This window comes from Neltuma alba, unplaced genomic scaffold (assembly GCF_004799145.2).
Source record: "Neltuma alba isolate B1F8T4 unplaced genomic scaffold, ASM479914v2 tig00002768_pilon, whole genome shotgun sequence".
NCBI lineage: Eukaryota > Viridiplantae > Streptophyta > Magnoliopsida > Fabales > Fabaceae > Neltuma > Neltuma alba.
The window spans coordinates 8,149-25,838 of NW_021633005.1; the positions used below are offsets into that span (position 1 = coordinate 8,149).

General features: G+C 35.9%; 1 protein-coding gene across 1 annotated transcript; it reads right to left on the reverse strand.

The window, feature by feature from the left end:
* Window positions 1-16,347: 16,347 nt before the first annotated feature.
* LOC114737386 (uncharacterized) lies at window positions 16,348-16,776 on the reverse strand. The gene has a single exon (XM_028925311.1). It carries the CDS (start codon window positions 16,774-16,776, stop codon window positions 16,348-16,350), a length of 429 nt encoding a protein of 142 aa, XP_028781144.1.
* Between the last annotated feature and the right edge of the window lie 914 nt (window positions 16,777-17,690).

Consider the following 17,690-nt stretch of genomic DNA (forward strand, 5'->3'; position numbering starts at 1 on the left):
AATTGCGCCATGGAAAGAGAGCTAGAACATATTCACATTAAATTTCACTATGCAATTTTGCCAAGGCATATCAAGCATAGGAAAACAACTATTATCATGGTATAGCTCAATCACCTCATGACAAAACAAAGCAAGCAACATATACTCATTAAGCAAGCAAGAAAGACAATCAAATTATAGGTTCAATACTACCTCTTATCTTTGATTCAATTCGGCCACTTTGAGGATTTGGTGTTCTTCTTCACAAAACCTATCAATTCAAGCATAATTACAAGCTATATTATCAACCATTCAAGCTTGATTACAAATGCTAAACCTTAAACCCAATTAAATCCCTTTTTTCCTTGATTTTTGACATTACTATTCCTTCTTTAATTCTATTAATCTCTTAGGTCATTTCTATACAATTTTTCATGAAGAATCCAAATACTAATTCAGATTTAACAAAATCACATTCCTTCCCCTTTGAATGGAGTTGGCCGGATAGGGTCCCTATTGAATTCAAAAATCCCATTTTTGATTTCAATGCTTCCAAACACTTTTTCTTGGTGTTTCCCTATACAAAAATACCTTTTGAACTTGCTGGAATCATCAAAACACATTGGAATAAACTCCTACGTCAAGAACATGATTCAAATATATTCAAGCCCAAATGGATGCCTAAAAGGCCCATGCATGCTTATGGACGTGAATAGTAATTATGAAGATCCATTTGGAAGGTCCAAGAAGATTCAAGAAGCATCAAGTGTGATATTATTGACATTAATTAGGATTTTGTTTGCTTTAATTAGTTTCCTATTTTATAGTTTTCTATTTTCAAATAGCAGACTTGTTCTTGAAATTTAAGTTATTTCCTTTTATTTCTATGTAATAAATGGTGCCTCCCATAGTCAAATAATCATTAATGAGGCATCACCCTTAGCGTTGATGTCTTAGGATGCTGATTCTAGAGTGTTCTATTGTTGCCTATATATTGGCTACGTTTTTTGTAATTGAATGAAGATTTATTAGATGAATGAGAATTGAGTTTATTTCTCTTAGTGTGAGCTTTGCTTGCATCCTTGTATTCTCGTGAGAATACTTGATAGTATCAAGGGATTGATCAACCTTGTGGTGTCTTGATGGCTAGGGTTGTAAGAGACAGGTTCTCTTAAGATCCTACCTAGATCAACCGTCCATTCGTTACTTGATTCTAGCCGATCCGTACGTCCCCCTTATATCAAGTGGTATTAGAGCTAAGGTTTGCTAGCTTTCAAGTTCTATCCTTTTGGTGTTTTCATTTTTTTTTTTGCTTTCTCTATTGCTTCCGTTTTTCTTTCGTTTCCATTCTCCTCGTTCTGTCTTCCTCCTTTCTTCCTTATTTCCATCCCTTTTATTATTGTTTTCATTTTTTTCCTTTTCATATCCTTCCCACCCATTGTTTTCTTTGTTCATTTGACTTGCTTTGTTCTTTTGAGTAGCAAAAAAAAAAATTCGTGAAAAAAAAGTACTGTTGTGTTGAAACAAAAAAAAAAGCAAAAAAAAAAGGGCTACAGAATTGCTGAAAAAAAATTCGAAAATTGAAAAAAAAGGGAAAAGAGTTTCATATTTTGGAGATTGCAACATAAAAGGCAAGTTTCCTAATTTGAAAGAGCTTCCATTGCAAGTCACAATTAATTTCCTAAATCTTTATACTTGGGTGGTAAGAATCCTACTTTCCTATTTCTACTTTCCTTTATTTTATCTAGTTTCCTATTTTGAATTCCTTTCCTTTGCATATTACTTTCCTATTTTCTTTCTTCAAGTTGCCTTTTTTCTCTTGTTTCCTATTCCTTTTCATACTACTTGCCTAATTTAAGTTCTTTTCTTACAAGGTAGTACTTTCCTAAAGTGCTCTCAATGTAGTACCTTTCCTAAAGTCTTTGTTCCCACTTTCCTTTCTTTCCATACCCATATTTGTGTCTATAATTTTCCTGTCCTTTTTCTATACGTTTTTTCTTCTTCGTTTCCGATCACTATCCATATTTTTTTCATCATATACTTTTCTTTCACATTTTTCTTTATTCCCCACTTTCATCCCATATCCTTTTCTTTTCTCTCATGGTTTCTTACCAATTTTGGTTGTGAAGTTTACCACAAACTAACATTGTCTCTTGATTTTGTTGAGTTTCAATCAAGAATATTATAGGAGGCAAGCTTGAGTGGTAAAAGGCAAGAGTGTTATGCATCAATTTAAAAGCCAAATTTGAGAGAAACATGAGTGGCATAAATTATTTTGAGTGAAACACGTGAGTAGAGTGGTGAGGTCCATTCTTCTCTCTGTTTCTAACCTTTCAGGTACCAAATATGTATGGTCATAAAGAGCTTAGGGAAGATCTCAACTCCTTCCTAAAAAAAGTCCAAAAGCTAAATGTTGAAGTAGACCATTTGAAGTCTAATCACAACTTCAAGTCTAAAAGAGACTTACATAGAGGAGTTAAAACAAGGCTCCATGACTGTTGAGGGCTATTATAATGAGATGGAGTTAGCAATGATTAGAGCTAGGATAAAGGAGACTCCAGAAGCCACTATGGATCGCTTTATACATGGGCTTAATCCTAGATTAGCTTGTGTTGCAGAAATGTGCAGCTTCATGGAGATTAAAGATTTGGTTTCTCTACTTGGCAAGCATGAGCGAGAACTCAAGAGACAGAAATATTCAGAAAGACCATGCTCCTCTTCAAAGAAGAATAATCAAGAGAAAGATGTCATGTTCGGGGACTAAAGAATGACGAACTGGAAACAATTAAGGGCCAAAGGTTATGCTAGAAACTTGTGAGAGATGGTTCCGAACGTTAGGCCTAAGGAGGGACCAAATTGTAAAGAAAATATTCCTAGACCAAGTAGGGACCTAATTGTAAATAATAAAAGTTCTGGTCAGCCAATGTCTTAGAAAAATTTCAAAAAAATGGGAATAGGATCCCAGATCCGATATAAAGCTAGAAATGACGGAAATGCCCTGAAGTCATTCTAGGGTTTTGAGCAATTTGAGATAGCAACTTAAATTGAATTATTTAAGCTATGAGACGGCCTCAAATAATCAAGAAAAACTGGGGAACAGTAGTTGAGGAATTTACACAGATTGTAAAATTAATTATGTCTCCAGAAATTGACAAGGTTAGCTTTAATTAAATTTAAAGCCTATTTATACCCTATCCGGGGAAAGTCAAAATAGCTGTCTAAAGTTTGACTTTTGACCTGAGAAAAATTAGAGGAATTTCCTGTGATGAAAGGGAAAGAATGAAACCCAGAGACAGATCAACGGAGTTACGAGCCGATAGAAAGAATTCAGAGAAGGTAACCCTGATTAAGTATTATTTAATAATACTTCTGAGAAAAAGAGAAAGAAAATATCTAAAGATCATCATGACAGCGCTGAGTCAGCATGCTAAGTCACCAAATGTAATCATGACACCGCTAAGTCAGCATGTTGAGTCACCAAATGCAATCATGACACCTACGAGTCATCACGCTGATTCAGCAGAAGATATTTATGGACAGCATAAAAATCAGAACGCAGTACAGGAAAATTTTAGATAGTCCTTTGTCTACCTGTTATAGTGAAATCTCTACTGCATGACTCAGTAAGGTTAAATAGCCTGTCAGTAGAGCTAATTATTTTCATCTATGCTCCTCTAAGACGGCACCATATATGTACTTAATTAAGATGAGAAAATGGTGCCAGAACATGTCCCAGTGGTACCGGGTAAGTCAGGACTCAAAAAAAAGTACCCGATACGGTGCATAATGGCAAAATAGGTAGAGGAATTCCTAAGGGCTATATTTTGCACGAATTTTATATTAATTTCCTCCCTATTTTAATGCTAAAATGATGAAGGAATATGGAAGAGACAAGTGTACGGTCAGATCGGAAAAGAAGGTATTACGTGTACGGTTGGATGCAAGACACGTGTGCGGTTGGATTAAAGACATGTGGCTTGATGATGTAAGCATGATGTCATCAAGATGAGGTAAGTATGATGTCATAGGACACGTGTCATCACAAGATAAAAAGAGAAAATGGACGGTCCAGATCAAGCCACGTATTTTTAAGATCAATGGCTGAGATTCGGTCTTGTTTTCTATAAATACCCCTCCCCTCCCTCTCATTTCGTCCAAGCATAAGAAACCTTGGGGAAGCTCTTGCAAAATGGTTTCTGGAGAGAGAAAGAAAGGCCAAGTGGTTCCAAGCCAGATCCAGCTCTAAAACAAGATATGTGTGCCGTTTTTGATGTAGTTTCTACCTCCTTGTTATTTTTGAGCTGGTGGTTGGTTTGATTGGATTTTTTATGATTGAAATCCTATGGGGAGGTGCTGCACGAAATTTATTGGAATAGGAGAAGATGATATGGATGTTAAAATCATGTTTAAAGGCTTGGAAACAACAAGAATCCAGTGGTTCTGTGTTGATTTTGCAAGAAATCCAACTTTCCCTTAGTTTGTGATTCTGTTCGGCCTTGACTATTCTGAATGGTTAGGATTGAATTTTGATTGTTTTGAGCTTAGAAATGGATTCTACATACAAAATTATGTGGGGATAGTATGTGGAAATAATTTTAGGGAAGGTTGGAATTGAAACTCAAAAGTTAGAGTTCAAGTATGTTCAAGAAAGAATCAAGTAGAGATAAGTTGATAACTTGATTCTAATAATCATTTTTCATCATGTATTGATGTGTTTAGGATCTTGGAACATCCAAGAGGATGTTTAATGGTGTTGACTGAAAATTCATAGGGTTGGAAAGACAAGGGAATCAAAGAAAAAGCAAGAGGAAAGCTATGTTACAAGGTAGTGAACTTACCTATATTGTGTGCTTGATATGTATGCTTACATGATGTGATTGTGTTGCCATGATGTGACTAAGCTATGATGAAATGTTTGCAAAGTTATGTTTGTAAGTTTATGTTATGCTTTGCCTTGACAATATGTATGAAAGTATGAAATGCTTTAGCTTACTTTCCATGGCATTCATGTGTTAATGTTATAACATGTCATGTATGTGCATTATGTCTTGCATGCTTATGGGTAGTGTTTGCTACTGAGATTCTCCTGAATCTCACCCCTCCCTAACCAACCATTTAGGTCAATCAATGGTGGGCAATAATGGCATGAGAGGCAAGGAGAAGAAAGTGGAGAATTATTGATGTTAATGAATGATGTTATTATTCAATATGTAATTCTCCTATTTTGTAATCTATGTTATGGATGTCAATGATGCCATGTATTTAATTACAATGTTTATGGGATGAATAAAAATGTATGAGGATGATTGAGAAAGTGTAAACCCAATTTATATATGCCACAAAAATAGAAAGAATTAAAGCAAAAAGGAGGTTAAAGGATAAAACGTAGGTCCTAAAGCAGTAAGTTTATAGCTCCAGTTTGACCTATCAAATGAATGAGTTAAGCCACGAAATTTGGCAGATTCATAGTACACATGCCAAGCTTTAAAAGGAGAGGTAGATCGCCTCAATCGGATCTGTACACAAAGAGACACGATTTTTACAGAATTAGTTATGATTTTCAAAATTGGACCTAAACCTGAATTTAAATAGTGAACAGTAATCCGAGTAGTTATGTTGAAATTTTAAATCCATGGCTTGTGGCATGACTTGCTTGAACCATAACGCTTACAAATGCGTACTCTGAGGGGTTAAAGGTAGGATGTTTAAGGTAGCCTGCCCATTTCAGGCTAATTTTTGTACTTCTAGGTCCAAAAGTCGGGATGTTACAAAGCTGGCCTGAACCGACTCATTCAAATTCAAGAACTAGAAGAAATGCAGTTAGACGCATACCACAGCTTTGACATTTACAAGCAGAAAACCAAGCTTGTCCATGACGCCAACATCCTGAGAAAGAAGTTCAAGAAGGGTGACAAGGTGTTAAGATACCAAGCTCAATTCAAATTCAAGAAAGGCAAATTTAAGACGAGCTGGGATGGACCCTACACTGTCATGAAAGTGCACGACTTAAGGATGATAGAGCTAAAGGAGGAGGCCATGGGAAAAATGTTCCAGTGCAACGGTCATCTCCTCAAACTCTATTAAAAGCCCGCACCGCCTTCTTAAGGCCAGGTTGTCCCTTTCCTTTATCTCTTACTTTTCACATGAATTTACTTGTGCTTAGATTATCTTGCCATGACTATTTAAGACTGTGAAAGGGATGTCTTCAGTAGAAGTAGTTTTAAATTTTATTGTTTTTTTTGTTTTGAATAGTCTCCCCTAGCGTTGAGTTTGATGTGATTTTGATTTTGCTTCTTTCCTGTCACCACCACACACTTAATTGCATTCTTGAATCTTCCCATCCTTGCACTTAGCTCTTTTTCTCTTTAGACGGGTGATGTGTTGTGCTTCAATCCTGAATTGAACTTCATAACTTCCACCTTCATTGTTTTTGTTTTTGAGCTTTGTGTTTTGGTTTGTGGCTAGATACTACAATGAAGACATTGCTTTGAGTGTATGGGGGAGGGAGGTTTAAAAGTGGTTTTGCGATTTGTTTGCTAGGTTGTTCCTTGTGATTTGCTGAAACTTGCCAAAATTTTTCAAAAAATTTTGAAACTTTTGAAAGTTTTTTCCCAATCTTCCATCACTTGTTTTTTGAGTTTTGTATTGAATTGTTGATAATCTGGTGATGGATTGCTGAGTTGGGTTATTATGGTAGGTATTTTGGTGAGCGGTTTTGGTATAGGGCCTTTATTTTGAGGGTCTAAAGAGTCAGAGACGTCTCTGTGTGGGGGTCACGACCTCACTATTCTCGGGTCACAACCTAGAGGTTAGTTTGAGGAGGGGAGCTCTCGGGGTACTGAAGTCACGACCTGATTTCAAATTAGGTCGCAACCTCACTGTTTTTAGGTCGCAACCTAGAGCCTTTCTTAAGGATTCATTTTTTGCTTTGTTCTTGTGGTTGCTTCAAATTTTTTGGCAATTTTTCAAAAATCCAATCTTTCATCATCATTTTTTGGCTCTGGATTGATTGTGAATGGTGAATTGCTGTGAATTGGATCATCTTCGATTGTTTTGATGCTTGTTGAAAAGGTTTTACTTGTTAAATTTGGCCAGGATTTGGAAAAAATTTTGTTCGTAGCTTCTGTGACCTTAGGTCCTGACCTCATTGTTTCAGGTCGTGACTTAAGGTGTGCTAAGGAGAGGGTTTTTGTGACTTTAGGTCATGAACTCATTGATTTTAGTCACGACTTCACTCTTCCTTCCTAACTTGGTGCTTTTTGTGACTTCAAGTCGCGACCTGATCCCTTTTTCTGTGCACTACTTTCCTTCCCTTTGCTTTTTGCAATGATGTATAGAAGAAACCTTTTAAAGCTGCCTTTGCACGTTTTTCAAGCAAAATCATTGCCTTTTAATCTACCTTCATTGTATCAAATAGTTTTTCTTGAAAACCACGCCCATCCTTGAACTTTTAAGAATACTGGATTTTGAAAATGATTTCTCTAAGACTTTATAGGTACTTTTAAGATCCAAGCATGTTCTTAAGTGATTATTTTGATCTTTTTATCATCATCCTATAGGTTGCTTGTGTGATAAGTGTCTTAATGTCTCATGACTAATGCATATTGATTGAAACTTTTTGTATAAGCAATTGAGATATGAAACCTTTGCTGGAAGGATATTCTTGAGCCTTGATTCCTATATCGAGTGATTATTCTTGTAGTTTACCTTCTCTAGAACTTGTTCTAGCTCTAGGTTACGTGTGTATTTATGATTTTGAATATGATAGAGGCATTCTTTTCTACACCTTTTTACTCAAACATAACCCACAAGCATCTATCCATTATTTAACCCTTTTGATCCTTTTGATCCTGCACTTCCATCATTTCGAGTGTTTGAACTATGATATTAATTGAGTTGATTTCATCTTGATAAATACGATTTTGTAACCTTCATGGGTTTTTATTGGGAATTTTTGTTTTGTTTCGAAAAAAGGAAGAAAGAAAAGTTCTGGGGGGAAAAAAAGAGAAAAGGAAGGAAGAAAAAGAAAAGAAAGAAGGCAAAAAGTGTCACATCCCAAGAAATTTCACCTAGATGTAGGGAATTAAAAATTAGGATAAGAGTTAATGCAAAAATTAGATGGAAAGATGAAACAACTTTTAATGTGAAATCCCGATAAGGTCCAAGTGGCATTTTCATAACCATCGGCCTAAGAAAGACAAAACAGGAAAATTTAAAAAAAATCCTAAAAATTCCTAAAAAATGAGAAAAGTGTAGATTAGAGGTTTTGGAAACTCGGTTGAGACCCAAAAGGTGAATTTACAGTGAAAACAAATTATTACGGACTTTCCCCTAAACAGAGGTTTTTCAAGAAAATATTATGAAATTGAGGGAAAATAATTATTTTAAGTAGCTGGAGGCCTCAATAAATTTGGGAGAAAGATGGATAATTAATCTAAATATTTATTTAAATTTATAAAATTAGTTTTAGGCCTTGAAAGCTCAGAAATTAATTTTAGAGAATTTATTTTCCCTCAGACTTACCGATAAAGGCCTAATTGGAGAAAATTCAAAATAAATACCAAAAATTTATGAAAATTTTCAGATCATATTCTCATATTAAAAGGTGAATTATCATGGAGAGAAATGAATTTTTAGAGGTCTAGAAAAATTATGGAATGTTACTGGTGAATAATAACTGATAAAGTTTCAAATTGGTTTAAGATAGTGATTTGATTTGTGGGCCAGCCTTTTGGGCCAACCCAAACCTTTTGTGGAGCCCACATTCAGCCCAATAAGGGCCCAATTTTGTGCAGCTACTAGGTCTCTCTAGTTTTATTAAATAAAATGTGAAATTAAGGGATAATTGTGTGAAAAAAATCTAGAGAAAAGGCGCATGGTGAGATCTGAAGGTTTGTGGCACTTGATGACTGCCACATACACCCCTTGAGGTGTCCAATTTCATCCAAACATGAGGGGTAAGGGCAAATGGACTTTTTCTATAAATACCCAAAATACAAAAAAATGTTGGAAAAATAGCAAAACAAGGGAAGGTTCTGCCATTTTGCTTCGAGCACCCACCAACTGAAATTTCTAAGTGTTTTGGGCAAGGAATCACTCAGTTTTTATTAAGGGAACATCAAGGTATGTTTGAGCCTTCTTATCCCTAAGTTCTACACTATTTTAGTTGAGGTTTTTAGCTTGAAAAATTAAGAAAAATACTGCTAAAATTTTACTGGACCTTGTTATGCTTATGAAAGGATAGAAACCTTGATAATTAAGTGGAATAAGTAAGATTAAGTGGTGTATGGTTGAGTTTTTGGAAGAAAATCAAAGTTAGGTTATAAGGGGGAGGTTCAGCCAAACCAAGTTCATGCAGGAGTTGATTGTTTTGGCTTGATTTGATGATTCCAATGGCTTTAAAACATGTTTTTGTGTAGGGGTGTGATGTTGGAAAGTGTTTAAAATCATTGGAATCAAAAATGAAATTTTTGAAACTTATAACCCCCTATTCGGCCAAGTTGAGTTCATGGGGAAGGAATGAGAGTTTCAAAAATCTGATGGCACTGTTGGATTTCTCATGAAAAATTGTGTAGGATTGAGTCATGGGATGATTGATTCTAAAGAAGGAATCATTTTGTTAAAAATCAAAGAAAAAGGGGGAAATTGTTAAGTTGAAGTTAAAGTGTTGTAATTAAGTTGTTTAGTGGTTAATGTGGCTATGTTTATGCTTGGTTTCGTAGGCATTATGAGGAGGAACTAAGAGGAAGCTTTGTTCTTGAAGTAACTAATTGGACAAGTATTAAAAAGGTAGCTTTGAATTATAGTTTGATTGTTAATCTTGCTTGTTTAATGTGATTTGTTATTTGCTTGAATAGAGGAACTTGTGTTGTGGCATGGAATGATTGAATGATATTGGTTTATGCTTTGGCCAAATGTATTGAATTATGCCATTGTGGAAGTGTTGATGTTCCTCTTTTAGCATGGCATTAAGTATGATTTTATGTGGTTGATTATGCCTTGAGGTATGATAACATATCACATGATAACTTGCTTGATTTGCATGATAATTGTAATTCAAATGCTACTGAGATTTCATAGAAATCTCATTCTCCTATGTTAAATTATGCCTCTAATAGGAAATGATTCATCCGATGGTAAGGGCAAGGAAATAGTTTTGGGATGAAGAAGCAATAGAGAATTCATGATATTTTGAAAAGTTATATAATGCTTTAATGAACTTTATATCAAGTTGTAATGTATTTTGGATGTTAATATGATGTATATTATGTTTATATGACATGCCCTAGTATTGGAAATTCGAATGGTATGATGCCAAAAGGATGTGGGTAAAGGAAAAAGAGAAAGGAATTAAAGGAAATAGAATTAGGGGATAATACTAGAAATTGGAAAATTAACCAAATAAACAGTACACTTTGTCGCATTTTCTGGTGCCTTCCTAATGGAATTTAGTCCAATGAATATTTTTCCTCCATAGAACTCTTAGAAGCTTCAGGTGAAAATTAGAACCACCTCATTTCAATTTTTTTAGAATTAGTTATGAATAAAGTTAGCCAATTTTCAGATGAATAGTGTACGGCCAGAATTAAGAGTAAAATTTTAAAGTCAAAATTTTTCATCCTAAAAGAGGCCAAGCTTGTAGCACATTAAATAATAAGCAGTTGATTGAATTTGGGCATGAAATTTTATAGGCTTATAGATCTCATTTTTAAATTTAAATCAAGTGGTAAACCATTAAATTTGGAGTTTTGTGCTAAGAGTTATATTCTTTCAAAGTTGGGAAAAATACTAGAAATTGGAAAATTAACCAAATAAACAGTACACTTTGTCGCATTTTCTGGTGCCTTCCTGATGGAATTTAGTCCAATGAATATTTTTCCTCCATAGAACTCTTAGAAGCTTCAGGTGAAAATTGGAACCACCTTATTTCAATTTTTTTAGAACTAGTTATGAATTTTCAAAGTTGGCCAATTTTCAAATGAATACTGTACGGTCAGAATTAAGAGTAAAATTTTAAAGTCAAAATTTTTCATTAGAAACGCTGCAAAACACGTTCTAATGGTTCTAATTGACGTATAATGGGTTACAAAGAGAGATGTGACAAAAAGAACAGAAGGAGTAAAGAAATACTTTTTATATACATCAACTATAACAACAAAATAAAGTTGAATAAAGTATTCCCTTGGTAGTAGAAGGTTGGGATTTGAACTTTCTTGTTTAAGGATAGATGATATTTGACTCACATTTCTTTAATTCTTAACACTCGATTTCACCATTTTCTGTTCCATCTAGCCTATCCATCACTACAACCTTAAAAGTCCTCTTGATTCTTTAAATGAATGCTGAATAGTAATGGAGACTTTAGAGTTATTACAAGCTTATGGTAGGATGTTTGCTGCTTGAATTTTTGAGAGAAAAGAACCCCAAATGAGGAGAGATGAGGGAATCAAACACTTTTACCCTATGAGCGAATCTCTACTATTCATTCATTAAGAGTTAATTGAACTTTGTACCGAATTAAGTCGCAATGAAATCTAAATGTGAATAAGATGAAGTTTTTTGGTCTTTTTGAACTGAATTAAAATAGCAATGAAAGAAAGTAATCAAATGGATAGTTTGTAAACTTAATTGATAAAAATCCCCATTGGAGAATTGATTAAGCCTTCGTTACTTCAAATTATGGTAGGAGTTTACTTGAAAACCAAACCTAGCTAGTTTAGAAAACCTTCCAAACTTAGAGAAATTAGTGTGCTAACGAAACTTTTGACCCAAAGATTCACAACAAAACTAACCACCCTCATGAATGCACACTTGGTGAGATTGATACAATGGTAATACCAACTTGAACACAATAACCAGTTATGCTAACAAGGCACCACACTTAATCAAAACCGAATTTCGATTGAACACCAATCAAATTCACAAGACTAAATATAGAATTCTCATTACAATACAAATACCAAGGCATAAATTCTCAGAATCTAATCCAAAATGAAAGGATCATATCATTAAAGTTCAGCTTTAACAACAGCACAAAAATTCTAACCAAGAACAACTGAAATGCTATTAAAGTAATGGAAAAGATGAAGTAAAACTCCCCAAGTTCCCAAGCTCAGGTCTTCATCAAAACTCATCAGGCCAAAGCGTTCTAGCCTCTCATGACTTCAGAAACAGCTCCTCCAAGCTCTAAAATCAAAGCACCAGCCATAGCAGCTGAAAGTGGATGATGGATGATGTAAAAAACTGATGGAATGAGATGGAAATGGGTAGGAATCAGTGGGGGAACCTTAAGAACCCTTGAAAAATCCTAGGAGATGAAAATGGGAGTGTATGGATGGTGAATGGCAACTAGCTCGTGCCTTCCTTTTACCAAAATCACAACCTGAGGTTTAAAACTTGATTCTATATCAGCGTTATTTTTATCGCGACCAAAATTCCCTTTCGCCGTGACCAAATGATCAAAACGAACAGCTGCATTTAGTTGGCTGTTTTCTTGAATTCCTGGAATCTGTTGGGCCTTAACTGTAATTTTCTTGAACTTAGGTTCTCTGGAGATATTTTTCACTTAAAACTTGAAAATCAAATTAAGTACTTATAATATCCAATTCAATTTCATAAATGATGATTAATTAAAACGATGCACAATGTGACAGTTTTGCCCCTACAAAGTGCTTAATAAGAAATCAAACTCACAGTTATAAATTACTACAATTCATATCAAGACATGCATTTTAAACCAATTAATTCCTCTAACAACATGTAATTAGACATGAATTAATACAGTAAAACTTGGTCAAATCAACTGCCCCACACTTAAACATTTGTGCTCTCCGCAAAATAAAAAGAGAAATAGCAAGAGTTGTGAAAAGACTAGAGTCAGGCACAAACGATAACAAGTGCTCCTCACAACCAATCAAGCATACATCAAAGACCAAAGATAACTCAACTAACCCATGGAATGAAAACGACAAATCAAATAGCAGTACTCTCTTACAAACAAAAATAGTGAGAAAAACTATACAAAGTGATTAACCAAAACAACCAATCAACCAGAGGGGATGAGCATCGAAGATCACTCAAAGGCTAAAAGTGTATTGCCCAACTCACCTTAATTGGGTCATTTTTTCTCAAACCCACTTGACAAAACAAAGTACCATAAGCTTGTGGTGGTTTTACCATCTCCACTAAGAATGCAATGACGCATTGGATCAAAAAGACTTTAAGGGATGTAATGATGAGTGAAGGCTAAACAGAAGGAATGATAAAAAGAAATAAAACAAGTACCAATAACCAGAATTGATTCCCAACTAATTTTATATTGAAATTCTTGAAGCACAACACTTTAATCTTTAAAACCATCAAGGAATTTGCCTTATTCAAAACTTTTATTCTATGGATCCATTTTTTTCCTCTTTTTTTTTAATTCTGGCAATTCCAACCCCAAGAAGATAAAGTATAATATCACAAACATAGTAGTAAAGTATAGTTGGACTTGAATAAACGATACATGTTTTGGTACTTACATTTAAAGAAGGCTTGAATGGGTGAACAAGGGTTAAATAAAGTAGCTTGTGTTTGGGTAAAGGGTTTAGAAATGAATGCCTTTATCCTATCCAAAACACCAATGCTTATGAAACTTTAACAAAGAACCAGAACAAGTTCTAGAGAATGTAAAATCAAGTAGCAAAATTCACACTAGAACGGAATTTGGCTTCAAATAACTTCCAACAAGGTTAGATCTCTCATGTTCATCCACATTGCTTAATCGAATGCAAGATTAATCCCAATGCATGAATAAATCCACTAAAATTGTGAATCAAAGAATGAACACCCTTTGAAAATTTTCAACCACCCATGAATGAGTTAAGAACTGAAAAGGTTTCAATGTAACTTGAAAAGAGAAAAAGAAAATTTCCTTGCAAAAATAAGCAGTCAAAGTCCAAATATGGGTGAATTTCAGTTAGGCCTCTACAAAGCTATGAAAACATTTTATGAAAAAAAAACATTGCAAGTTTGTCGCAACTAACACAAGAATTCACCACGACCACAATAATCATAAAGGCATAGAAATGAAACTTTGTCACGGCTAACACAGACACTAGTCGTGATGAAACAACATGTCGAGAGCAAAATACACAAGAATCAACACTTTGTCGCGACGAAAATAACCACTCGCCGTGACAAAAATGAAGGCAGAGGCAAAATTGGACACAATTAAGCACAAACACTCCCCTCCCCCGTACTCAAAGGCCACAATGTCCTCATTAAAGAGGTCAAAACCAAAACAGATTAAGGCACAAAGAAACACAGATAAGAAGGCACGAAACATGGTATTAAGAGCACTTCAAGCACATTCAGTCATCAAGAACAATTCAAGTTAAAGTTTAACATCATAACAAAATCTAGTTAACATCTAACATCATCAGCAGGCAGAAAAAGAAACAGAGCAAAAGGGAAATAAGCAGGGTAAAAGAAAGCTCTAGTCCTCCTTGTTCTCCCTCCCCTCCTCTATAGGCGGTTCCATGTTCAACAGCTAGGAGCCAGAGGGTCCAGCAGGTGGCTCGAATGGCCCTCTATAACCAAGACAACGAGTGCTAAATGCTTCCTCAAACCCACGGGGTAGAAGAATCCCAAACTGTGTAGCCAAGGCTCACATTAAAGGGTCAAAGAATTGCTGTTGCCGGGCTTTTTAGGTGAGGACATAATTCTGCAAAGCTGCCATCCTCTAATCAAAACTATCTTGGAGCAATGTAATTTACTGGTTTAGGGTCTCTATGATGATACTAGAGCTACCGGTTCCTTCAGGCACTTCTGCAGTGTTAGCAGGCTCGTCTTCAGCAACTCTCTTGTTCTTTTTTCTGCTACGCATTTTTGTAGCTTGCTTATTGGAGGGCTTGTAGCATTTGGTTTGGCCCCCTCAAATAATGCATCGTTGTCCTCCACCAGTATTCTCGCTTTAATGCACAGCTTAGAAATCAAATGAGGGAACACCAAATTGGCCTGGTGGAGTGAGCACACTGCAAGATGGACTCTAAAACAATCAGAGGAATGTCAACTACTTCCTCCTTTATCTGTAAGTACAGTAGCAAGGCACCTTCCTTGTTGGTGTCAAAGATGTGGGTGCTGGGCATAATGTTATAGCACATAAAGTTTAGCCAAATGCAGGCTTCATTGTTCATAACCCTCCTCTCTAGGTCGAGCTGATCTTTGCCCCTTTCAGCCCAAGTTCCACCCTCCACACACAGAGTATTGATGATGTCGTCCCAGTTAACATCTTTTAGATTCTTTCTGTAATGCTAGAACTTACACTTCTTCACCACCCGCAAATTATAATGTTGTTGAATATTTTTTTCTTTGTGAACTTCACACCTATTTAGCGCAGCTTAATCTTTGGTGTATCCTCAAATCTTGTGGCAGTGTAAAATTCCCTAACCAAGTACTTATTGCCATGCATTCTTTTCTTCATCATGTCCCCAAACCATCTTTGGATAGCCAACTGGTAAAATTCACATTCTGTAGCTTTTGGGAATTCTCTTTCTGGTAGCAGGTTTCTGGAATAGATGGTGTTTCAGGCTTGCTCTTTTGTTTCAGTTTGGTAGTATGAGGAGGCATCTGTAAGAGCAAATACAGCACACACAGAACATTGATTGCAAGCACATAGGAACAAAAACACAAAAAAACAGACTTCCTAAACTCCTATGAAGGAAAAATAAGTAAGCTAGACAAATCCTAAGACACTACACTCCCCTATATGGTACCCAAACTAAAACTTATCAAGGTGAACCGGTTTGAAGAAGGGTGGTCCAAAAGAACTGGTAAGGACAAAATAGAGAAAACACGAATCTGGAATTACTAGAGATAAGGTGACTAAAATTCTTCTAGAGGCATTTAGGAAGTTAGGGAAGGTAGAGTTCATCACTACAAACCAATAGTTAGTCGCGACTAAAAGTTATGCCGAGAGCAACTTTGAGAAGAACCACTAACAACCCTTCTAGCCAACAAACACTGAATTCTAGGCCCTAAACCAAACCAATTACCCAACACCCTTAGCAAAACAAGCTCCAGCAGTAAAAACCTTGAAATTAAACCCATAACTATCCCCCAAAATGCATAGTGCAGCAATCATCAATCAGAAAAACCACATAAAGCAAAACACAAGATAGAGCTTGTAGCAAAACTTGGGAGGAGTAAAACAAAACAAAGAAACACACCAACAAAGAGCAAACAAAACAACCAACAAAATCAAATAACATCTACACTACTAGAGAGCTTCCTCCCTCACACAAATCGAACAAGTTAAGCAGCAGTTGATATCACGAGCAATCTCAAAATGATAAAGGATATAGAGAGGAAAGAAAAAACTTGAGGCTACGTTTCTGCAGGCTTGTCATAGAAAAGCTTGAGGAGATGTCTATTGGCTAGATGCTTAGTGCCATCCTTGAGTTCAAGTGCTCTATAGCCAAAGAACTTGGTGATGGTGTAAGGTTTGTCCCATCTCTCGTTTAGCTTCCCATCTCCAAATTTGAGCCGGGCCTTGAATTTAAGGACCTTGTCACCAAGCTTAAAATTCTTCCTTAAGATACCACTGTCATGAATAGTCTTGCACTTTTCCTTGTACATCCGAGAGTTGTCGTAGGCCTCAGGTCTTCTTTCTTCTATCTCTTGAAGCTGAAATAGCCTTTCTTCGCCAGCTTTGTCCATTTTCTTGTTATATATCGAAACAGCCCAATAAGCCTTATGCTCCAATTCCACTAGTAAGTGGCATGATTTTTCATAGACGAAGCAGTATGGAGACATCCCTATAGGATTCTTGAATGCTATTTGGTATGCCAACAGTGCATCATTAAGCTTCAAACTTCAATCCTTTCTTGAAGGCTTTACCATTTTCTCCAAGATTCGCTTGATTTCTTAGTTGGATACTTCTGCTTGGCCATTTGTCTGAGGGTGGTAGGCAGTAGACGTTTTGTGTGTGACCCCATATTTAACAAGTAGGCTACTAAGAAGCTTATTACATAAATGGGTTCCTTGATCACTCACTAAGGCCCTAGGAATCCCAAACTGACTAAAAATGTTAGACATGACAAATTCAAATACAGTTTTGGCATCATATTTCCAGGCAAGAATGGCCTCTATCCATTTAGAAAGTTAATCAACTGCTAGAAAGATATAATTAAAGCCATTGGAAGGAGGGAAAGGACCCATAAAGTCAATACCTGAAACATCAAATATTTCACAAAACAACATGGGCTCTTGAGGCATCTCATGCCTCCAACTTAACCCCCAAATTGTTAGCATTTCTCATAAGATTTATAGAATTCATAGCAGTCTTTAATAGGGAAGGCCAGTAAAATCTACTCTCTAAGATTTTCCTTGCTGTCCTCTTTGAGGTAAAATGCCCCCCACAAGACAACGTATGGCAAGAAGTGATAATCTGTTGTTACTCTTCTTGAGGCACACACCGCCTTATGATCTAGTCCCCACACAACCTCCATAGGAATGGTTCATCCCGCACATAATACTTGGACTCGGCTTGGAGCTTTTGCACCTAAGTAGTAGACATAGAAGGTGGTGTTAGTCTGGTCATGAGATAATTCACAATATGAGTATACCAAGTGATGGAGGAGCATGGTGTGATCAAGAGCACGGACAAGGAGCCTAAACAAAGAAGTCTAACATTCCAAAAGATCCATTACAAGGTATTGGAGGCCCAA

What these genes read in the sequence shown, in the direction of transcription:
- LOC114737386 (XM_028925311.1), bottom strand. Translation starts at nt 16,776, where the DNA reads ATGTCTCCATACTGCTTCGTCTATGAAAAATCATGCCACTTACTAGTG.